General features: G+C 55.3%; 1 protein-coding gene across 2 annotated transcripts in view; it reads right to left on the reverse strand.

Moving 5' to 3' along the window:
- Positions 1-2,980: 2,980 nt before the first annotated feature.
- naa10 (N-alpha-acetyltransferase 10, NatA catalytic subuni) overlaps positions 2,981-24,923 on the reverse strand; it is a 37,979-nt gene continuing 16,036 nt past the window's right edge. Inside the window, exons 4-8 of one of the 2 annotated variants that reach the window (XM_072487823.1) lie at positions 23,327-23,372; positions 7,100-7,215; positions 6,029-6,073; positions 5,318-5,402; positions 2,981-3,964 (exon numbers count right to left, since the gene is read on the reverse strand). In XM_072487823.1, the coding sequence (XP_072343924.1) occupies positions 3,707-3,964; positions 5,318-5,402; positions 6,029-6,073; positions 7,100-7,215; positions 23,327-23,372 (550 nt within the window). In that variant the 3' untranslated portion in view covers positions 2,981-3,706. The remainder of the gene's footprint in view (positions 3,965-5,317; positions 5,403-6,028; positions 6,074-7,099; positions 7,216-23,326; positions 23,373-24,923) is intronic. The other variant, XM_072487824.1, reaches the window with a different exon arrangement.

Below are 24,923 nucleotides of genomic sequence, written 5' to 3' on the forward strand. Positions count from 1 at the left end.
GCGGCATGTAAAAGACTGGAGAGAAAGTCCTGTAAAAGGACGAGCTTAGAGGCGCTGGTGACGGCGCCGCTACCGTTCTCACCTAAAACGTTTACCACGAACCCGGTGGTGGCGGCAACATTGAATATTTGGGGACAATGGAGGCGACAGAGAGGTGTGCGGGGAGCCCTGGTGGGGTCCCCAATCAGGAACAACCATAGGTTTGCCCCAGGTAGAATGGATGGAGGATTTCAGAGCTGGCACCAGTTGGGAATTAGGAGGGTGGGAGATTTATTTATAGAGGGGACGTTTGCGAGCTTGGGAGCATTGGAGGAAAAGTATAAGTTGCCCCGGGGAAACTTCCTTAGATATATGCAGGTGAGGGCGTTCACAACAGGTGAGGGAATTTCCGCTGCTCCCGGCACAGGGGATACAGGACAGAGTGCTTTCAGGGGTGTGGGTCGGAGAGGGCAAGGTGTCAGAGATATACCGAGAGATGAGGGAAGAGGGATAGGAGTTGGTGGGCGAATTAAAAGGAAAGTGGGAAGAGCTAGGGGAGGAGATAGAGGAGGGTATGTGGGCTGATGCCCTAAGCAGAGTAACTTCCTCTTCCTCGTGTGCCAGGCTTAGCCTGATTCAATTCAAGGTGCTACATAGAGCACACACAACGGGAGAAAGACTGAGCAGGTTCTTTGGAGTGGAGGACAAATGTGGGAGGTGTGGCGGGAGCCCGGCAAACCACGCACATATGTTTTGGGCGTGCCCGGCACTGGAAGGGTATTGGAAGGGAGTGACGGGAGTGATTTCGCGGGTGGTGAAGGCCCGGGTCAAACCAGGCTGGGGGTTAGCTCTATTTGGAGTTGCGGAAGAGCCGGGAGTGCAGGAGGCGAAAGAGGCCGACGTTGTGGCCTTTGCGTCCCTAGTAGCCCGGCGCAGGATCCTACTCATGTGGAAGGAGGCGAAACCCCCCGGACTGGAGGCCTGGGTAAATGATATGGCGGGGTTCATAAAACTGGAGCAGATAAAGTTTGCGCTGAGAGGATCGGCTCAAGGGTTCACCAGGCGGTGGCAGCCATTCCTCGACTACCTAGGGGAACGTTAGAGGGAAGATAGATGACCAGCAGCAGCAACCCAGGGGGGAGGTGGAAGTTTTAGTTTATGTTAAACGATTAGATTACCATGTTGATTAGCCATTTGTTTATCGTTAAATTTTCTTTACTGTTATGTTTGATTTGTAAAGGGAAAAAATTGTGATCGAAAAAAATTTCAATAAAATATATTTTTTTTAAAAAAGACTATGGGTAGGGTGCTCTTTCCAAGAGCCGGTGCAGACTCAATGGGCCGAATGGCCTCCTTCTGCACTGTAAATTCTATGATAATCTATGATTAATCTAGGACAAAGGTTCGACACAACATCGTGGGCCGAAGGGCCTGTTCTGTGCTGTATTTTTCTACGTTCTATGTGCACGGTAGGTGGATTGGCCACGCTAAAATTGCCCCTTGATTGGAAAAAATAATTGGGTACTCTAAATTTTAAGATAAAGATCCTTCACATCCACCCTCCCTTTCCCCCCCTTAATTCTTCCCTCCATTCATTCACCTCTCATCCATCCGAAATCCCCCCCCATCCATTCCTCATCCCCTCTATCCATCAACCCCTCAATGTTTCCTCCATTCATTCTTCATATCTCCGTCCATTCCACCACCCTCCGTCTCTCCCTCCATCCATTCCTACCCCCTCATCCATTCTTCCCATGCTCCAAACCTCCCTTTAATCTTCACTCCTTTGATCCATTCATTGTAATGCAGCAGTCAATCTGTACACAGCAAGATCCCATAGGCTGCAATGTGATAATGACCCTGAAGGTGTCAGGTGAGTGATAAATATTAGTCTCAGGACATGTGCACAAAGGGAGGTGTTATTGATTCACTGATCAGGTTAATGAAGGGCTCTCGATTCGCTGACTGGGTGGGTCAGAGGTTCACGGGCGGGTGAAGGTTCTGGAGCCGCTGACCGGGTGGGCGAGGGGTTATCGATTCGCTGACCGGATGGGCGAGGGGTTATCGATTCGCTGACCGGGTGGGTGAAGGTTCTGGAGCCGCTGCCCGGGTGGGCGAGGGGTTATCGATTCGCTGACCGGGTGTGTGAAGGTTCTGGAGCCGCTGCCCGGGTGGGCGAGGGGTTATCGATTTGCTGACCGGGTGGGCGAGGGGTTATCGATTCGCTGACCGGGTGGGTGAAGGTTCTGGAGCCGCTGCCCAGGTGGGCGAGGGGTTATCGATTCGCTGACCGGGTGGGCGAGGGGTTATCGATTCGCTGACCGGGTGAGCGAGGGGTTATCGATTCGCTGACCGGGTGGGTGAAGGTTCTGGAGCCGCTGCCCGGGTGGGCGAGGGGTTATCGATTCGCTGACCGGGTGGGTGAAGGTTCTGGAGCCGCTGCCCGGGTGGGCGAGGGGTTATCGATTTGCTGACCGGGTGGGCGAGGGGTTATCGATTCGCTGACCGGGTGAGCGAGGGGTTATCGATTCGCTGACCGGGTGGGTGAAGGTTCTGGAGCCGCTGCCCGGGTGGGCGAGGGGTTATCGATTCGCTGACCGGGTGGGTGAAGGTTCTGGAGCCGCTGCCCGGGTGGGCGAGGGGTTATCGATTCGCTGACCGGGTGGGTGAAGGTTCTGGAGCCGCTGCCCGGGTGGGCGAGGGGTTATCGATTCGCTGACCGGGTGGGCGAGGGGTTATCGATTCGCTGACCGGGTGGGTGAAGGTTCTGGAGCCGCTGCCCGCGGTGATCCATGACCCAAACTCGGTAACCAGGAGCTTGCTGACCCATTGAGTCCCGGGAGGCGGCCACTCTGACCAAACGAGCTGTGGCCAATCTGGAACGTCGACCCAATCGGTGAGAGAGCCACCAGCACAGGAAGAGGGTGGGCGTATATCTCTGATCGACAAACATGGCACTAACATCGCAAACTGAAATAAATAAAACACGGCTGAGACAGACTCCGGTTTTCCCCTTTCCAACGTTTATTCAGAGTTCACACTCTCGTGTTGTCACAGGCAGAGATCGCAGCTGCCGTCTTGGAGCATCGTGAACCTGGAGTGGGGGCAGGGGGGGGGTTGAGAACATTGGCAGCCTGACTGCTGCCCGTGGGCAAAGGGCGGGGTCCGAGGAGGCAGGGCAAGGGCGCAGCGTGAAACAAACCCATCCCCCGGCACCAATCTTCAAACTGCTGCTCACAGCGGTGCTAAATCCCAGATAACTCCTGGTGGGAACATCCCGGCTGAGCTGGGAATGGGGACACAACGCCGCACGGTAGGACCAGCTGGATGTTCACTGGGGAACAGACTGAAACAGCAATGACCGGCTGTCAGACCGAGGCGCAAGGTGGCGATGGCCTGTTCTGCTCCACTACCCTCCGCAACGTCACCTCGACTGCGCGTCATCCTCAGTTATCAAGAGGGGGCTGGATCAAGAACGCCTGAATCTAGGACGCCTCGCTCCCGGGTGCTGGTCCATCACAGTCTCGGGTGCAGACTTCCTGGACTGGTCGATGGAGGGCAGGAGGGGCGGGTGGGGGAGTGTGAAGGGTAGAGGCAGGAGGGCAGAGAGGCTCACTCCCGGGTACGTCCGGTACAGGGCCGGGGCTTCAGTGTCAGGGAGGGGTCAGTGCTGTGGCGGGCTGTCCCAGACAGCGCAGGGTCCTTGATTGTGGGATCGCCCTGTGCACTACGAGGCCGAATCGGAAGCCTCTGAGCTGTCCTTGATATCTGTACTCTCGGTCGCCTCGCTCACTTCGCTGACGTCCTTGCTGTCGCCACTGTCCTCAGCCCCGTTACGGACTCTGCCCATCACGCCCATCATGGCCGTGCACTTGTCATCACGGCAGCAGTCGGGGAGGTGGTTAAACCTGTGGTGGGCCCGGTGATCCAGGGATGCCAGTACCAGTGGTTTCAGACGCTCCCTTGTGTCCGCTTGTTTCCTGAACTAGAGGAAAAGCCAACAGCAATGAAGCAGCTTCCAGAACGCAGGAAATCCGCTCCCGCCGCCGCCCGGCCCCCCCCCCCCGCCCGGCCCCACAGCGCCCCCCCCCCCCCCACCTGCCCGGCCCCACAGCCCCCCCCCCCCTCCCGGCCCGGCCCCACAGCTCCCCCCGCCCGGCCCCACAGCGCCCCCCCGGCACCCGCCACCTGGCCCCACATCAGTCCCTTCTACCACGCGCACTGTCCAGCGCAGAGCCCCTCTGCTCCTTGCTGTACCTCCTGCAACCCGCCCTCCTTCCACACCCTCTTCACCCCCCACCCACCCATCCCCATCCCTCCTTTTCCTCTCTTTCCACTTTCTTCATGGAGATTTCTCCTGAACCCCCCTGGATGGGATTTAGTAGTCACCATCTTATAGACTTGGAGCCATTCGGCCCATTGAGTGTGCTTTCCCCATTCGGTGTGATCGTGACTGGTCAGGTATTATCCTCAACTCCTACTTTCCTGCAGCATAGTGGTTAGCACTGCTGCCTCACAGCTCCAGGGTCCCGGGTTCGATTCCGGCTTGGGTCACTGTCTGTGCGGAGTCTGCCCGTTCTCCCCGTGTCTGCGTGGGTTTCCTCCGGGTGCTCCGGTTTCCTCCCACAGTCCAAAGATGTGCAGGTTAGGTGGATTGGCCGTGATAAATTGCCCTTAGTGTCCAAAATTGCCCTTCGTGTCCAGGATTATGGGGTGGGGAAGTAGGCCTGGGTCGGGGGCTCATTTGGGGGATCAGTGCAGACTCGATGGGCCAAATGGCTTCCTCTGCACTCTAGGAATTCTATGATTGGCATCCCGTCCGCCCGGCCCAGCCCCCCGTCCCAGCCCCCCGTCCGCCTGGCCCGCCACCCCCCCCCCGCCCCCCCGGCCCGTCCCCCCCCCCCCCCCCCCCGTCCGCCCCCCCCGGCCCGCCCCCCCCCGTCCGCCCCCCCCCCCCGTCCGCCCCCCCCCCCCCCGTCCGCCCTGCCCCCCCGTCCGCCCGGCCCAGCCCCCCCCCCGTCCGCCCGGCCCAGCCCCCCCCCTGTCCGCCAAGCCCAGCCCCCCCCTGTCCGCCCGGCCCAGCCCCCCCCCGTCCGCCCGGCCCAGCCCCCCCCATCCGCCCGGCCCAGCACCCCCGTCCGCCCGGCCCAGCCCCCCCCTGTCCGCCCGGCCCAGCCCCCCCGTCCGCCCGGCCCAGCCCCCCCGTCCGCCCGGCCCAGCCCCCCCCTGTCCGCCAAGCCCAGACCTCCGTCTACCCAGCTGACCCTCTAACAATTCATCGGTCAGGCACCTCCCGCCCAGATGAACAAGTCCCAGACGGAAGGAGACAAAAACAAACCTCATCAGCCATTATAGTCAGGTCCCTCTTCATGGCGTACGCATCTTCACCGTCTGCGTAATACTTGGGCTCCACCTCACTGATCCTGCGCGGGGAGAGACGCACTTTTACAAAGTCATGCTTCAGTTCCACAGGGGCCTTTTGGCCGTGTCCACGGGGACTAACCCGCTTCAGTTTCCCCGCGCCACACCTCGGGACGGTTACATCAGCTCTGGGGGAGCAGGGAGCACTGCTTATTGAGCAGAATGATCTGGGGACTAACAGGGTTAAATGGCCAGGGCTGTAAGATGATTGAAGGAGGTGATTGGGCGATAAGAGAGAAACAGTTTCCTCTGGTGGGGGAAGGAGAGAGTCCAGGACCTTGTGGGGGGGGGGGGGAAGAGAACCCCAAAATGAGATTCAGGCCGTTAAGGGAGCGATGACGGTAGGAATTTCTCTCACACACGGCAGTGAAAACTGGTCAATTTAAGATCTAAAACTATGAATTAAGGGGTACCTTAAGGCAGGAAAGCGAGGTGGTGAGGCGGAGGTTTAGGGAGAGAATTCCGGAGCTCAGGGCCCCCCAGGCAGCTGAAGGCACGGCCGCCAATGGCGGAGCGATGGGAATGGGGGGATACGCCAGGGTGGATTACAGAGGGTGTCTGGGGCAGTTAGAGAGAAGGGGTGGGATAGAGAGGTGGAGAGAGAAGGTTTGGGGTCGAGAGCACTTACTGAAAGTTCAACGTGTTGGAGTAGAGATGTAGCGCTGCCCGATTGCTGTAACATGGAGAAAACACAAATTACACTTCTCTTGGCATCTACTCCGCACCGATCAACACAGCCCGACACTCTGACCTTCCAACAGATTCTCACACCGAGAGCAGACAGTGAAATAAGGATCCCACCGCTTGTTTACCCAAGTGACCATTCATCAGAATGGTCAGCGCTTCTAGAACATTCACCCATCTCAAACCGCACACCATGGACTGGGCCGGTGCCCCCTAACCCAAACCTCTGCCCGAGGGTCAGCACTGAAGGATCCCCACTCCGGCTAACTGATCCAGAAGGCAGTGTGCACCGATGTTCTCCAGAAATGAAGCCCCCCCACCCCCCACTCGATCCAGAAACCGGGCGTGCCTGGCTGGATCCAGAACACAATGTGCTCCGGGGATTATCTAAAACACGGTTTGCTTCAAACTGGATCTAGAACACCACGTGGTCATGTGTGAGTCTAGGCCATGGTTCTCTCCAAACCGCTGATCTAGAACACCGTGTTCTGGGCTGATCTAGTACATGGTCAGTGACAAAACCAGATCTATAACAGTGCACTCCGGACGCAGATCTAGAACCATGGTTGTGCAAAATTGGATCTTGAACCCCCATGTGTTCACTGGCGGGGGGTGGGGTGGGGGGTGACATGGTTTGAGCCAAAATCAGATCTAGAACACAATGTGCCCCAGGTGGACCTATAACATGCTTTGCCCCAGAACTGGATCTAGAACACCATGTGCTCTGGCGTACATCCAGGCTACGGTACTCTCCAAACCCAGAGCTAGAACACAATGTGTTCTGGACAGATCTGGAACACGGTTCCAGCCAAAACTGGATGTAGAATTGGAAGCTGCTTGACTGGGTCTGGAACTGGAGCAATTGGTCCTGATCCAGAAGCAGACAAGCTCAGACCAGACCTACAGTCAGGCTGCCTTTTACTGGAACCAGTCTCGGGTGAGCTCGGACCAGCTGAGGAGTTGGACTTCCTCAGATTGAATCTAGAACGGAACACCACTGGACGAGATCTAGTACCTTTTCCTGACGTGCAAGGAGACATATCGGGCATTGAAATTCTCGATCATGGCTCTGGATGCCTGGTCCATTAGCTTCTGTGCCAACCCCAGCCGGCGGTGCGACCGCTTCACTGCCTGGGGAAACAACACGAGATTAAATCACAGCAGATCCCGGGACACGGGAATGTTAATCACAGCAGATCCCGGGACACGGGAAAGTAAATCACAGCAGATCCCGGGACACGGGAATGTAAATCACAGCAGATCCCGGGAGAGTGCGGGACACGGGAAAGTAAATCACAGCAGATCCCGGGACACGGGAATGTTAATCACAGCAGATCCCGGGACGGTGCGGGACACAGGAATGTAAATCACAGCAGATCCCGGGACACGGGAATGTAAATCACAGCAGATCCCGGGAGAGTGCGGGACACGGGAATGTAAATCACAGGAGATCCCGGGATGGTGCGGGACACGGGAACGTAAATCACAGCAGATCCCGGGACACGGGAATGTTAATCACAGCATCTCCCGGGACACGGGAATGTTAATCACAGCAGATCCCGGGACACGGGAAAGTAAATCACAGCAGATCCCGGGACACGGGAATGTAAATCACAGCAGATCCCGGGACACGGGAATGTTAATCACAGCAGATCCCGGGAGAGTGCGGGACACGGGAATGTTAATCACAGCAGATCCCGGGACACGGGAATGTAAATCACAGCAGATCCCGGGATGGTGCGGGACACGGGAATGTAAATCAAAACAGATCCCGGGAGAGTGCGGGACACGGGAATGTAAATCACAGCAGATCCCGGGATGGTGCGGGACACAGGAACGTAAATCACAGGAGATCCCGGGACACGGGAATGTTAATCACAGCAGATCCCGGGACACGGGAATGTTAATCACAGCAGATCCCGGGACAGTGCGGGACACGGGAATGTTCATCACAGCAGATCCCGGGACACGGGAATGTAAATCACAGTAGATCCCGGGACACGGGAATGTAAATCACAGCAGATCCCGGGACACGGGAATGTAAATCACAGCAGATCCCGGGACAGTGTGAGACACGGGATGTAAATCACAGCAGATCCCGGGACACGGGAATGTAAATCACAGCAGATCCCGGGACAGTGCGGGACACGGGAATGTTAATCACAGCAGATCCCGGGACACGGGAATGTAAATCACAGCAGATCCCGGGACACGGGAATGTTAATCACAGCAGATCCAGGGACATGGGAATGTAAATCACAGCAGATCCCGGGAGTGTGGGGGACACGGGAATGTTAATCACAGCAGTTCCGGGACACGGGAATATAAATCACAGCAGATCCCGGGACACGGGAATGTAAATCACAGCAGATCCCGGGACACGGAATGTAAATCACAGCAGATCCCGGGAGAGGGCGGGACACGGGAATGTAAATCACAGCAGATCCCGGGACAGTGCGGGACACGGGAATGTAAATCACAGCAGATCCCGGGAGAGTGCGGGACACGGGAATGTAAATCACAGCAGATCCCGGGACAGTGCGGAACACGGGAATGTAAATCACAGCAGATCCCGGGAGAGTGCGGGACACGGGAATGTAAATCACAGCAGATTCCGGGACAGTACGGGACACGGGAATGTTAATCACAGCAGATCCCGGGACAGTGCGGGTCACGGAAATGTAAATCACAGCAGATCCCGGGACACGGGAATGTTCATCACAGCAGATCCCGGGACACGGGAATGTTAATCACAGCAGATCCCGGGAGAGTGCGGGACACGGGAATGTAAATCACAGCAGATCCCGGGACACAGGAATGTAAATCACAGCAGATCCCGGGACACGGGAATGTTAATCACAGCAGATCCCGGGACACGGGAATGTTCATCACAGCAGATCCCGGGACACGGAATGTTAATCACAGCAGATCCCGGGATGGTGCGGGACACGGGAATGTAAATCACAACAGATCCCGGGACACGGGAATGTTAATCACTGCAGATCCCGGGACACGGGAATGTAAATCACAGCAGATCCCGGGACACGGGAATGTTAATCACAGCAGATCCCGGGATGGTGCGGGACACGGGAATGGAAATCAAAACAGATCCCGGGACACGGGAATGTAAATCACAGCAGATCCCGGGACCTGGGAATGTAAATCACAGCAGATCCCGGGAGAGTGCGGGACACGGGAATGTAAATCACAGCAGATCCCGGGACGGTGCGGGACACGGGAATGTAAATCACAGCAGATCCCGGGACACGGGAATGTTAACCACAGCAGATCCCGGGACAGTGCGGGACACGGGAATGTAAATCACAGCAGATCCCGGGACACGGGAATGTAAATCATAGCAGATCCCGGGACATGGGAATGTAAATACAGCAGATCCCGGGAGAGTGCGGGACACGGGAATGTAAATCACAGCAGATCCCGGGACAGTGCGGGACACGGAAATGTAAATCACAGCAGATCCCGGGACACGGGAATGTAAATCACAGCAGATCCCGGGACACAGGAATGTAAATCACAGCAGATCCCGGGACAGTGCGGGACACGGGAATGTAAAACACAGCAGATCCCGGGAGAGTGCGGGACACGGGAATGTAAATCACAGCAGATCCCGGGAGAGTGCGGGACACGGGAATGTAAATCGCAGCAGATCCCGGGAGAGTGCGGGACACGGGAATGTAAATCGCAGCAGATCCCGGGACAGTGTGGGACACGGGAATGTTAATCACAGCAGACCCGGGACACGAAAATATAAATCACAGCAGATCCCGGGACACGGGAATGTAAATCACAGCAGATCCCGGGACACGGGAATGTAAATCACAGCAGATCCCGGGACAGTGCGGGACACGGGAATGTAAATCACAGCAGATCCCGGGACACGGGAATGTAAATCACAGCAGATCCCGGAAGAGTGCGGGACACGGGAATGTAAATCACAGCAGATCCCGGGACACGGGAATGTAAATCACAGCAAATCCCGGGAGAGTGCGGGACACGGGAATGTAAATCACAGCAGATCCCGGGACACGGGAATGTAAATCACAGCAGATCCCGGGAGAGTGCGGGACACGGGAATGTAAATCACAGCAGATCCCGGGACAGTGCGAGACATGGGAATGTTAATCACAGTAGATCCCGGGAGAGTGCGGGACACGGGAATGTAAATCACAGCAGATCCCGCGACACGGGAATGTAAATCACAGCAGATCCCGGGACAGTGCGGGACACGGGAATGTTAATCACAGCAGATCCCGGGACACGGGAATGTAAATCACAGCAGATCCCGGGAGAGTGCGGGACACGGGAATGTAAATCACAGCAGATCCCGGGACAGTGCGAGACATGGGAATGTTAATCACAGTAGATCTCGGGAGAGTGCGGGACACGGGAATGTAAATCACAGCAGATCCCGGGACACGGGAATGTAAATCACAGCAGATCCCGGGACACGGGAAAGTAAATCACAGCAGATCCCGGGACACGGGAATGTTAATCACAGCAGATCCCGGGAGAGTGCGGGACACGGGAATGTAAATCACAGCAGATCCCGGGACACGGGAATGTAAATCACAGCAGATCCCGGGTCACGGGAATGTTAATCACAGCAGATCCCGGGACACAGGAATGTACATCACAGCAGATCCCGGGACACGGGAATGTTAATCACAGCAGATCCCGGGACGGTGCGGGACACGGGAATGTAAATCACAACAGATCCCGGGACAGTGCGGGACACGGGAATGTAAATCACAGCAGATCCCGGGACACGGGAATGTTAATCACAGCAGATCCCGGGACACGGGAATGTAAATCACAGCAGATCCCGGGACAGTGCGGGACACGGGAATGTAAATCACAGCAGATCCCGGGACACGGGAATGTTAATCACAGCAGATCCCGGGACGGTGCGGGACACGGGAATGTAAATCAAAACAGATCCCGGGACACAGGAATGTAAATCACAGCAGATCCCGGGACGGTGCGGGACACGGGAATGTAAATCACAGCAGATCCCGGGACCTGGGAATGTAAATCACAGCAGATCCCGGGAGAGTGCGGGAAACGGGAATGTAAATCACAGCAGATCCCGGGACACGGGAATGTAAATCACAGCAGATCCCGGGACACGGGAATGTTAACCACAGCAGATCCCGGGACAGTGCGGGACACGGGAATGTAAATCACAGCAGATCCCGGGACACGGGAATGTAAATCACAGCAGATCCCGGGACATGGGAATGTAAATCACAGCAGATCCCGGGAGAGTGCGGGACACGGGAATGTAAATCGCAGCAGATCCCGGGACAGTGTGGGACACGGGAATGTTAATCACAGCAGTTCCGGGACACGGGAATGTTAATCACAGCAGATCCCGGGACACGAAAATATAAATCACAGCAGATCCCGGGACACGGGAATGTAAATCACAGCAGATCCCGGGACACGGGAATGTAAATCACAGCAGATCCCGGGACACGGGAATGTAAATCACAGCAGATCCCGGGACACGAAAATATAAATCACAGCAGATCCCGGGACACGGGAATGTAAATCACAGCAGATCCCGGGACACGGGAATGTAAATCACAGCAGATCCCGGGAGAGTGCGGGACACGGGAATGTCAATCACAGCAGATCCCGGGACAGTGCGAGACATGGGAATGTTAATCACAGTAGATCCCGGGAGAGTGCGGGACACTGGAATGTAAATCACAGCAGATCCCGGGACACGGGAATGTAAATCACAGCAGATCCCGGGACACGGGAAAGTAAATCACAGCAGATCCCGGGACACGGGAATGTAAATCACAGCCGATCCCGGGAGAGTGCGGGACACGGGAAAGTAAATCACAGCAGATCCCTGGACACGGGAATGTTAATCACAGCAGATCCCGGGACGGTGCGGGACACGGGAATGTAAATCACAGCAGATCCCGGGACACGGGAAAGTAAATCACAGCAGATCCCGGGACACGGGAATGTAAATCACAGCAGATCCCGGGAGAGTGCGGGACACGGGAATGTAAATCACAGCAGATCCCGGGAGAGTGCGGGACACGGGAATGTAAATCACAGCAGATCCCGGGAGAGTGCGGGACACGGGAATGTAAATCACAGCAGATCCCGGGAGAGTGCGGGACACGGGAATGTAAATCACAGGAGATCCCGAGATGGTGCGGGACACGGGAACGTAAATCACAGCCGATCCCGGGACACGGGAATGTTAATCACAGCATCTCCCGGGACACGGGATTGTTAATCACAGCAGATCCCGGGACACGGGAAAGTAAATCACAGCAGATCCCGGGACACGGGAAAGTAAATCACAGCAGATCCCGGGAGAGTGCGGGACACGGGAATGTTAATCACAGCAGATCCCGGGACACGGGAAAGTAAATCACAGCAGATCCCGGGACATGGGAATGTAAATCACAGCAGATCCCGGGACACGGGAATGTAAATCACAGCAGATCCCGGGAGAGTGCGGGACACGGGAATGTAAATCACAGCAGATCCCGGGACAGTACGGGACACGGGAATGTTAATCACAGCAGATCCCGGGACAGTGCGGGTCACGGAAATGTAAATCACAGCAGATCCCGGGACACGGGAATGTTCATCACAGCAGATCCCGGGACACGGGAATGTTAATCACAGCAGATCCCGGGAGAGTGCGGGACACGGGAATGTAAATCACAGCAGATACCGGGACACGGGAATGTTAATCACAGCAGATCCCGGGACACGGGAATGTAAATCACAGCAGATCCCGGGACACGGGAATGTTAATCACAGCAGATCCCGGGACACGGGAATGTTAATCACAGCAGATCCCGGGACACGGGAATGTAAATCACAGCAGATCCCGGGACACGGGAATGTAAATCACAGCAGATCCCGGGACACGGGAATGTTAATCACAGCAGATCCCGGGACGGTGCGGGACACGGGAATGTAAATCACAACAGATCCCGGGACACGGGAATGTTAATCACAGCATCTCCCGGGACACGGGATTGTTAATCACAGCAGATCCCGGGACACGGGAAAGTAAATCACAGCAGATCCCGGGACACGGGAATGTAAATCACAGCAGATCCCGGGAGAGTGCGGGACACGGGAATGTTAATCACAGCAGATCCCGGGACACGGGAAAGTAAATCACAGCAGATCCCGGGACATGGGAATGTAAATCACAGCAGATCCCGGGACACGGGAAAGTAAATCACAGCAGATCCCGGGACACGGGAATGTAAATCACAGCAGATCCCGGGAGAGTGCGGGACACGGGAATGTAAATCACAGCAGATCCCGGGACAGTACGGGACACGGGAATGTTAATCACAGCAGATCCCGGGACAGTGCGGGTCACGGAAATGTAAATCACAGCAGATCCCGGGACACGGGAATGTTCATCACAGCAGATCCCGGGACACGGGAATGTAAATCACAGCAGATACCGGGACACGGGAATGTTAATCACAGCAGATCCCGGGACACGGGAATGTAAATCACAGCAGATCCCGGGACACGGGAATGTTAATCACAGCAGATCCCGGGACACGGGAATGTTAATCACAGCAGATCCCGGGACACGGGAATGTAAATCACAGCAGATCCCGGGACACGGGAATGTTAATCACAGCAGATCCCGGGACACGGGAATGTTAATCACAGCAGATCCCGGGACGGTGCGGGACACGGGAATGTAAATCACAACAGATCCCGGGACACGGGAATGTTAATCACAGCAGATCCCGGGACACGGGAATGTAAATCACAGCAGATCCCGGGACACGGGAATGTTAATCACAGCAGATCCCGGGACGGTGCGGGACACGGGAATGTAAATCAAAACAGATCCCGGGACACGGGAATGTAAATCACAGCAGATCCCGGGACCTGGGAATGTAAATCACAGCAGATCCCGGGAGAGTACGGGACACGGGAATGTAAATCACAGCAGATCCCGGGACACGGGAATGTTAATCACAGCAGATCCCGGGACAGTGCGGGACACGGGAATGTAAATCACAGCAGATCCCGGGAGAGTGCGGGACACGGGAATGTAAATCACAGCAGATCCCGGGACACGGGAAAGTAAATCACAGCAGATCCCGGGACACGGGAATGTAAATCACAGCCGATCCCGGGAGAGTGCGGGACACGGGAAAGTAAATCACAGCAGATCCCTGGACACGGGAATGTTAATCACAGCAGATCCCGGGACGGTGCGGGACACGGGAATGTAAATCACAGCAGATCCCGGGACACGGGAAAGTAAATCACAGCAGATCCCGGGACACGGGAATGTAAATCACAGCAGATCCCGGGAGAGTGCGGGACACGGGAATGTAAATCACAGCAGATCCCGGGAGAGTGCGGGACACGGGAATGTAAATCACAGCAGATCCCGGGAGAGTGCGGGACACGGGAATGTAAATCACAGCAGATCCCGGGAGAGTGCGGGACACGGGAATGTAAATCACAGGAGATCCCGAGATGGTGCGGGACACGGGAACGTAAATCACAGCCGATCCCGGGACACGGGAATGTTAATCACAGCATCTCCCGGGACACGGGATTGTTAATCACAGCAGATCCCGGGACACGGGAAAGTAAATCACAGCAGATCCCGGGACACGGGAAAGTAAATCACAGCAGATCCCGGGAGAGTGCGGGACACGGGAATGTTAATCACAGCAGATCCCGGGACACGGGAAAGTAAATCACAGCAGATCCCGGGACATGGGAATGTAAATCACAGCAGATCCCGGGACACGGGAAAGTAAATCACAGCAGATCCCGGGACACGGGAATGTAAATCACAGCAGATCCCGGGAGAGTGCGGGACACGGGAATGTAAATCACAGCAGATCCCGGGACAGGACGGGACACGGGAATGTTAATCACAGCAGATCCCGGGACAGTGCGGGTCACGGAAATGTAAATCACAGCAGATCCCGGGACACGGGAATGTTCATCACAGCAGATCCCGGGACACGGGAATGTTAATCACAGCAGATCCCGGGAGAGTGCGGGACACGGGAATGTAAATCACAGCAGATACCGGGACACGGGAATGTTAATCACAGCAGATCCCGGGACACGGGAATGTAAATCACAGCAGATCCCGGGACACGGGAATGTTAATCACAGCAGATCCCGGGACACGGGAATGTTAATCACAGCAGATCCCGGGACACGGGAATGTAAATCACAGCAGATCCCGGGACACGGGAATGTAAATCACAGCAGATCCCGGGACACGGGAATGTTAATCACAGCAGATCCCGGGACGGTGCGGGACACGGGAATGTAAATCACAACAGATCCCGGGACACGGGAATGTTAATCACAGCATCTCCCGGGACACGGGATTGTTAATCACAGCAGATCCCGGGACACGGGAAAGTAAATCACAGCAGATCCCGGGACACGGGAATGTAAATCACAGCAGATCCCGGGAGAGTGCGGGACACGGGAATGTTAATCACAGCAGATCCCGGGACAGTACGGGACACGGGAATGTTAATCACAGCAGATCCCGGGACAGTGCGGGTCACGGAAATGTAAATCACAGCAGATCCCGGGACACGGGAATGTTCATCACAGCAGATCCCGGGACACGGGAATGTAAATCACAGCAGATACCGGGACACGGGAATGTTAATCACAGCAGATCCCGGGACACGGGAATGTAAATCACAGCAGATCCCGGGACACGGGAATGTTAATCACAGCAGATCCCGGGACACGGGAATGTTAATCACAGCAGATCCCGGGACACGGGAATGTAAATCACAGCAGATCCCGGGACACGGGAATGTTAATCACAGCAGATCCCGGGACACGGGAATGTTAATCACAGCAGATCCCGGGACGGTGCGGGACACGGGAATGTAAATCACAACAGATCCCGGGACACGGGAATGTTAATCACAGCAGATCCCGGGACACGGGAATGTAAATCACAGCAGATCCCGGGACACGGGAATGTTAATCACAGCAGATCCCGGGACGGTGCGGGACACGGGAATGTAAATCAAAACAGATCCCGGGACACGGGAATGTAAATCACAGCAGATCCCGGGACCTGGGAATGTAAATCACAGCAGATCCCGGGAGAGTACGGGACACGGGAATGTAAATCACAGCAGATCCCGGGACACGGGAATGTTAATCACAGCAGATCCCGGGACAGTGCGGGACACGGGAATGTAAATCACAGCAGATCCCGGGAGAGTGCGGGACACGGGAATGTAAATCACAGCAGATCCCGGGACACGGGAAAGTAAATCACAGCAGATCCCGGGACACGGGAATGTAAATCACAGCCGATCCCGGGAGAGTGCGGGACACGGGAAAGTAAATCACAGCAGATCCCTGGACACGGGAATGTTAATCACAGCAGATCCCGGGACGGTGCGGGACACGGGAATGTAAATCACAGCAGATCCCGGGACACGGGAAAGTAAATCACAGCAGATCCCGGGACACGGGAATGTAAATCACAGCAGATCCCGGGAGAGTGCGGGACACGGGAATGTAAATCACAGCAGATCCCGGGAGAGTGCGGGACACGGGAATGTAAATCACAGCAGATCCCGGGAGAGTGCGGGACACGGGAATGTAAATCACAGCAGATCCCGGGAGAGTGCGGGACACGGGAATGTAAATCACAGGAGATCCCGAGATGGTGCGGGACACGGGAACGTAAATCACAGCCGATCCCGGGACACGGGAATGTTAATCACAGCATCTCCCGGGACACGGGATTGTTAATCACAGCAGATCCCGGGACACGGGAAAGTAAATCACAGCAGATCCCGGGACACGGGAAAGTAAATCACAGCAGATCCCGGGAGAGTGCGGGACACGGGAATGTTAATCACAGCAGATCCCGGGACACGGGAAAGTAAATCACAGCAGATCCCGGGACATGGGAATGTAAATCACAGCAGATCCCGGGACACGGGAAAGTAAATCACAGCAGATCCCGGGACACGGGAATGTAAATCACAGCAGATCCCGGGAGAGTGCGGGACACGGGAATGTAAATCACAGCAGATCCCGGGACAGTACGGGACACGGGAATGTTAATCACAGCAGATCCCGGGACAGTGCGGGTCACGGAAATGTAAATCACAGCAGATCCCGGGACACGGGAATGTTCATCACAGCAGATCCCGGGACACGGGAATGTTAATCACAGCAGATCCCGGGAGAGTGCGGGACACGGGAATGTAAATCACAGCAGATACCGGGACACGGGAATGTTAATCACAGCAGATCCCGGGACACGGGAATGTAAATCACAGCAGATCCCGGGACACGGGAATGTTAATCACAGCAGATCCCGGGACACGGGAATGTTAATCACAGCAGATCCCGGGACACGGGAATGTAAATCACAGCAGATCCCGGGACACGGGAATGTAAATCACAGCAGATCCCGGGACACGGGAATGTTAATCACAGCAGATCCCGGGACGGTGCGGGACACGGGAATGTAAATCACAACAGATCCCGGGACACGGGAATGTTAATCACAGCATCTCCCGGGACACGGGATTGTTAATCACAGCAGATCCCGGGACACGGGAAAGTAAATCACAGCAGATCCCGGGACACGGGAATGTAAATCACAGCAGATCCCGGGAGAGTGCGGGACACGGGAATGTTAATCACAGCAGATCCCGGGACACGGGAAAGTAAATCACAGCAGATCCCGGGACATGGGAATGTAAATCACAGCAGATCCCGGGACACGGGAAAGTAAATCACAGCAGATCCCGGGACACGGGAATGTAAATCACAGCAGATCCCGGGAGAGTGCGGGACACGGGAATGTAAATCACAGCAGATCCCGGGACAGTACGGGACACGGGAATGTTAATCACAGCAGATCCCGGGACAGTGCGGGTCACGGAAATGTAAATCACAGCAGATCCCGGGACACGGGAATGTTCATCACAGCAGATCCCGGGACACGGGAATGTAAATCACAGCAGATACCGGGACACGGGAATGTTAATCACAGCAGATCCCGGGACACGGGAATGTAAATCACAGCAGATCCCGGGACACGGGAATGTTAATCACAGCAGATCCCGGGACACGGGAATGTTAATCACAGCAGATCCCGGGACACGGGAATGTAAATCACAGCAGATCCCGGGACACGGGAATGTTAATCACAGCAGATCCCGGGACACGGGAATGTTAATCACAGCAGATCCCGGGACGGTGCGGGACACGGGAATGTAAATCACAACAGATCCCGGGACACGGGAATGTTAATCACAGCAGATCCCGGGACACGGGAATGTAAATCACAGCAGATCCCGGGACACGGGAATGTTAATCACAGCAGATCCCGGGACGGTGCGGGACACGGGAATGTAAATCAAAACAGATCCCGGGACACGGGAATGTAAATCACAGCAGATCCCGGGACCTGGGAATGTAAATCACAGCAGATCCCGGGAGAGTACGGGACACGGGAATGTAAATCACAGCAGATCCCGGGACACGGGAATGTTAATCACAGCAGATCCCGGGACAGTGCGGGACACGGGAATGTAAATCACAGCAGATCCCGGGAGAGTGCGGGACACGGGAATGTAAATCGCAGCAGATCCCGGGACGGTGCGGGACACGGGAATGTAAATCACAGCAGATCCCGGGACACGGGAATGTTAATCACAGCAGATCCCGGGACAGTGCGGGACACGGGAATGTAAATCGCAGCAGATCCCGGGAGAGTGCGGGACACGGGAATGTAAATCGCAGCAGATCCCGGGACACGGGAATGTAAATCACAGCAGATCCCGGGACGGTGCGGGACACGGGAATGTAAATCACAGCAGATCCCGGGACACGGGAATGTTAATGACAGCAGATCCCGGGACACGGGAATGTTAATCACAGCAGATCCCGGGACAGTGCGGGACACGGGAATGTTAATCACAGCAGATCCCGGGACACGGGAATGTAAATCACAGCAGATCCCGGGACAGTGCGGGACACGGGAAAGTTAATCACAGCAGATCCCGGGACACGGGAATGTAAATCACAGCAGATCCCGGGACACGGGAATGTTAATCACAGCAGATCCAGGGACATGGGAATGTAAATCACAGATCCCGGGAGAGTGTGGGACACGGGAATGTTAATCACAGCAGTTCCGGGACACGGGAATAAAAATCACAGCAGATCCCGGGACACGGGAATGTAAATCACAGCAGATCCCGGGACACGGGAATGTAAATCACAGCAGATCCCGGGACAGTGCGGGACACGGGAATGTTAATCACAGTAGATCCCGGGAGAGTGCGGGACACGGGAATGTAAATCACAGCAGATCCCGGGACAGTGCGGGACACGGGAATGTAAATCACAGCAGATCCCGGGACAGTGCAGGACACAGGAATGTTAATCACAGCAGATCCCGGGAGAGTGCGGGACACGGGAATGTAAATCACCACAGATCCCGGGACAGTGCGGGACACGGGAATGTAAATCACAGCAGATCCCGGGACAGTATGGGACACGGGAATGTTAATCACAGCAGATCCCGGGAGAGTGCGGGTCACGGAAATGTAAATCACAGCAGATCCCGGGACACGGAAATGTTCATCACAGCAGATCCCGGGACACGGGAATGTTAATCACAGCAGATCCCGGGACACGGGAATGTTAATCACAGCAGATCCCGGGACACAGGAATGTACATCACAGCAGATCCCGGGACACGGGAATGTAAATCACAGCAGATCCCGGGACACGGGAATGTTCATCACAGCAGATCCCGGGACATGGGAATGTTAATCACAGCAGATCCCGGGACACGGGAATGTTAATCACAGCAGATCCCGGGACACAGGAATGTACATCACAGCAGATCCCGGGACACGGGAATGTTCATCACAGCAGATCCCGGGAAACGGGAATGTTCATCACAGCAGATCCCGGGACACGGGAATGTTAATCACAGCAGATCCCGGGACACAGGAATGTACATCACAGCAGATCCCGGGACACGGGAATGTAAATCACAGCAGATCCCGGGACACGGGAATGTTAATCACAGCAGATCCCGGGACACAGGAATGTACATCACAGCAGATCCCGGGACACGGGAATGTTAATCACAGCAGATCCCGGGACAGTGCGGGACACGGGAATGTAAATCACAACAGATACCGGAACACGGGAATGTTAATCACAGCAGATCCCGGGACACGGGAATGTAAATCACAGCAGATCCCGGGACAGTGCGGGACACGGGAATGTAAATCACAGCAGATCCCGGGACAGTGCGGGACACGGGAATGTTAATCACAGCAGATCCCGGGACACGGGAATGTAAATCACAGCAGATCCCGGGAGAGTGCGGGACACGGGAATGTAAATCACAGCAGATCCCGGGACAGTATGGGACACGGGAATGTTAATCACAGCAGATCCCGGGAGAGTGCGGGTCACGGAAATGTAAATCACAGCAGATCCCGGGACACGGAAATGTTCATCACAGCAGATCCCGGGACACGGGAATGTTAATCACAGCAGATCCCGGGACACGGGAATGTTAATCACAGCAGATCCCGGGACACAGGAATGTACATCACAGCAGATCCCGGGACACGGGAATGTAAATCACAGCAGATCCCGGGACACGGGAATGTTCATCACAGCAGATCCCGGGACATGGGAATGTTAATCACAGCAGATCCCGGGACACGGGAATGTTAATCACAGCAGATCCCGGGACACGGGAATGTACATCACAGCAGATCCCGGGACACGGGAATGTTCATCACAGCAGATCCCGGGACACGGGAATGTTCATCACAGCAGATCCCGGGACACGGGAATGTTAATCACAGCAGATCCCGGGACACAGGAATGTACATCACAGCAGATCCCGGGACACGGGAATGTAAATCACAGCAGATCCCGGGACACGGGAATGTTAATCACAGCAGATCCCGGGACACAGGAATGTACATCACAGCAGATCCCGGGACACGGGAATGTTAATCACAGCAGATCCCGGGACAGTGCGGGACACGGGAATGTAAATCACAACAGATCCCGGGACACGGGAATGTTAATCACAGCAGATCCCGGGACACGGGAATGTAAATCACAGCAGATCCCGGGACAGTGCGGGACACGGGAATGTAAATCACAGCAGATCCCGGGACAGTGCGGGACACGGGAATGTTAATCACAGCAGATCCCGGGACACGGGAATGTAAATCACAGCAGATCCCGGAACAGTGCGGGACACGGGAATGTAAATCACAGCAGATCCCGGGACACGGGAATGTTAATCACAGCAGATCCCGGGACGGTGCGGGACACGGGAATGTAAATCAAAACAGATCCCGGGACACGGGAATGTAAATCACAGCAGATCCCGGGACGGTGCGGGACACGGGAATGTAAATCACAGCAGATCCCGGGACACGGGAATGTAAATCACAGCAGATCCCGGGAGAGTGCGGGACACGAGAATGTAAATCACAGCAGATCCTGGGAGAGTGCGGGACACGGGAATGTAAATCACAGCAGATCCCGGGAGAGGGCGGGACACGGGAATGTAAATCACAGCAGATCCCGGGACACGGGAATGTTAATCACAGTAGATCCCGGGACAGTGCGGGACACGGGAATGTAAATCACAGCAGATCCCGGGACACGGGAATGTTAATCACAGCAGATCCCGGGAGAGTGCGGGACACGGGAATGTAAATCGCAGCAGATCCCGGGACAGTGTGGGACACGGGAATGTTAATCACAGCAGTTCCGGGACACGGGAATGTAAATCACAGCAGATCCCGGGACACGGGAATGTAAATCACAGCAGATCCCGGTACATGGGAATGTAAATCGCAGCAGATCCCGGGACAGTGTGGGACACGGGAATGTTAATCACAGCAGTTCCGGGACACGGGAATATAAATCACAGCAGATCCCGGGACACGGGAATGTTAATCACAGCAGATCCCGGGAGAGTGCGGGACACGGGAATGTAAATAACAGCAGATCCCGGGACACGGGAATGTAAATCACAGCAGATCCCGGGACACGGGAACGTAAATCACAGCAGATCCCGGGACACGGGAATGTTAATCACAGCAGATCCCGGGACAGTGCGGGTCACGGGAATGTAAATCACAGCAGATCCCGGGACACGGGAACGTAAATCACAGCAGATCCCGGGACACGGGAATGTTAATCACAGCAGATGCCGGGACAGTGCGGGTCACGGGAATGTAAATCACAGCAGATCCCGGGACACGGGAATGTAAATCACAGCAGATCCCGGGACACGGGAACGTAAATCACAGCAGATCCCGGGACACGGGAATGTAAATCACAGCAGATCCCGGGACATGGGAATGTAAATCACAGCAGATCCCAGGACACGGGAATGTAAATCACAGCAGATCCCGGGACAGTGCGGGACACGGGAATGTAAATCACAGCAGATCCCGGGACACGGGAATGTAAATCACAGCAGATCCCGGGACACGGGAATGTTAATCACAGCAGATCCCGGGACGGTGCGGGACACGGGAATGTTAATCACAGTAGATCCCGGGACACGGGAATGTAAATCACAGCAGATCCCGGGACACGGGAATGTAAATCACAGCAGATCCCGGGACACGGGAATGTAAATCACAGCAGGACTCCATTCTGCACACTCATTTTCACAATATTCCTCACAAACAGGATTTAATATCTGCACCTTAATTTTTTACAATATCTACAATGAGGTCTCTCTCTCTACACAATCCACACTCAGAAAGCTAATCCTCGATATGAGACCAGGTCATTACTCTCGAGTGGAATGTCGAGCAGGACCTTGTGAATTGCTGCAGTGTTACCGCTACAAGGAGATCCAGACCCTTCCCGAGTGAGATCAGATGGAGCCTGGGTGAGGTGGGGGGATAATAAACCCGTCGCTGATCTCACTTACACTGGGGTGTTAGGGTGGAGTAGACAGGGAGACAGACACAGGGATAGTGAGGGGGACTAGAATCACTAATGTTGTTGCTGAATAGCACAACCCCTCTCATACCATCTCCCCTCCCTCCCGTCTCCCCCCCTCTCTCCCGTCTCCCCTCCCTCACATCTCCCTGTCCACCCCTCTCCCCACACCAGGCCAGGGCTTGCCCCAGCTGCCCTCCATCCTGCTCCTTACCAGGGAGGTGATGTGTCCGTGAGGAACATCATCAGGATCTTCTTCCCTGTAAGACAGAAAAAAGAAAACTTAGAATAATCTTTATTAGTGTCACAAGTAGGCTTACATTAACACTGCAATGAAGTTACTGTGAAAAGCCCCTAGTCGCCACATTCCTGTGCCTGTTCGGGTACACTGAGGGAGAATTCAGAATGTCCAATTCACCGAACAGCACGTCTTTCGGGACTGTGGGAGGAAACCGGAGCACCCGGAGGAAACCCACGCAGACACGGGGAGAACGTGCAGACACGGGGAGGACCGCAGACACGGGGAGAACGTGCAGACTCTGCACAGACAGTGACCCAAGCTGGGAATCGAACCTGGGACCCTGGAGCTGTGAGGCAACAGTGCTAACCACCGTGCTACCGTTGAATGGCAATGGGATCAAACTCACAGAGGGACTTTGATGGGCACCCTGTGGTTCAATATCTCACTCAGTGTGGGGACTGCGGGAACACACACCAGCGTCTCGATAGGGCTTCCGCACAGATGTGTCCAATTGTGAGGCAGAACAGAGCTCGGACAGTCCAATCGGGGGATTCACAGGGACAAACATAGGAGCAGAGGAATTAGCAGCAGGAGTCGGCAATTCAGCCCTTCGAGCCCACTCCACCATTCAATCAGATCCTGGCTGATCTCTTCCTGGTCTCAAATCCGCCTGTCTGTTCCCCATATCCTTTTAAACCGTTTTAAAATCAGAAATCTATCTGTCTCCTTCTTGAAACATTGAATGACTCAGATTCCACCGCACTATGGGGCAGCGAGTTCCACACATTCACCACCCTCAACGAGAAGTAGTTCCTCCTCATCTCAGTTCTAAATCTACCGCCTCTCAACCTCTATCTGTGACCTCTCGTTCTAGATTGCCCCACAAGGGGGAGCATTTGGTCTACGTTTACTTTTCAATCCCATTCAGTATTTTATACACCTCGATCAGATCCCCTCTCATCCTTCTGAACTCCAGCGAGTACAAACCCAAACTGTTTAATCTCTCCTCATCCGTCAACCCTTTCATCCTACTTGTGTGTGTGGGGGGGGAATGTGGCGACTAGGGGCTTTTCACAGTAACTTCATTGAAGCCTACTTGTGACAATAAGCGGTTTTCATTTCATTTCACCCTCCTCTGAACTGCCTCCAATGCCACCACATCCTTCCTCAAATAAGGAGCCAAAACTGGACCCAATACTCCAGATGTGGTCTCACCAACACCCTGTACAATTGAAACAGCACTTCTCTACTTTTGTACTCCAGTCCCTTTGCAGTTTTTAATTACAGGCTGTACCTGCAAAACGACTTTCTGCGATTCATGAACAAAGACGCCCAGATCCCTCTGCCCAGCTCCCTCTGCCCAGCTCCCTCTGCCCAGCTCCCTCGGCCCAGCTCCCTCTGCCCAGCTCCCTCTGCCCAGCTCCCTCGGCCCAGCTCCCTCGGCCCAGCTCCCTCTGCCCAGCTCCCTCTGCCCAGCTCCCTCTGCCCAGCTCCCTCGGCCCAGCTCCCTCGGCCCAGCTCCCTCGGCCCAGCTCCCTCTGCCCAGCTCCCTCTGCCCAGCTCCCTCTGC

The sequence above is a fragment of the Scyliorhinus torazame genome, chromosome 22, assembly GCF_047496885.1.
Source record: "Scyliorhinus torazame isolate Kashiwa2021f chromosome 22, sScyTor2.1, whole genome shotgun sequence".
Lineage (NCBI taxonomy): Eukaryota > Metazoa > Chordata > Chondrichthyes > Carcharhiniformes > Scyliorhinidae > Scyliorhinus > Scyliorhinus torazame.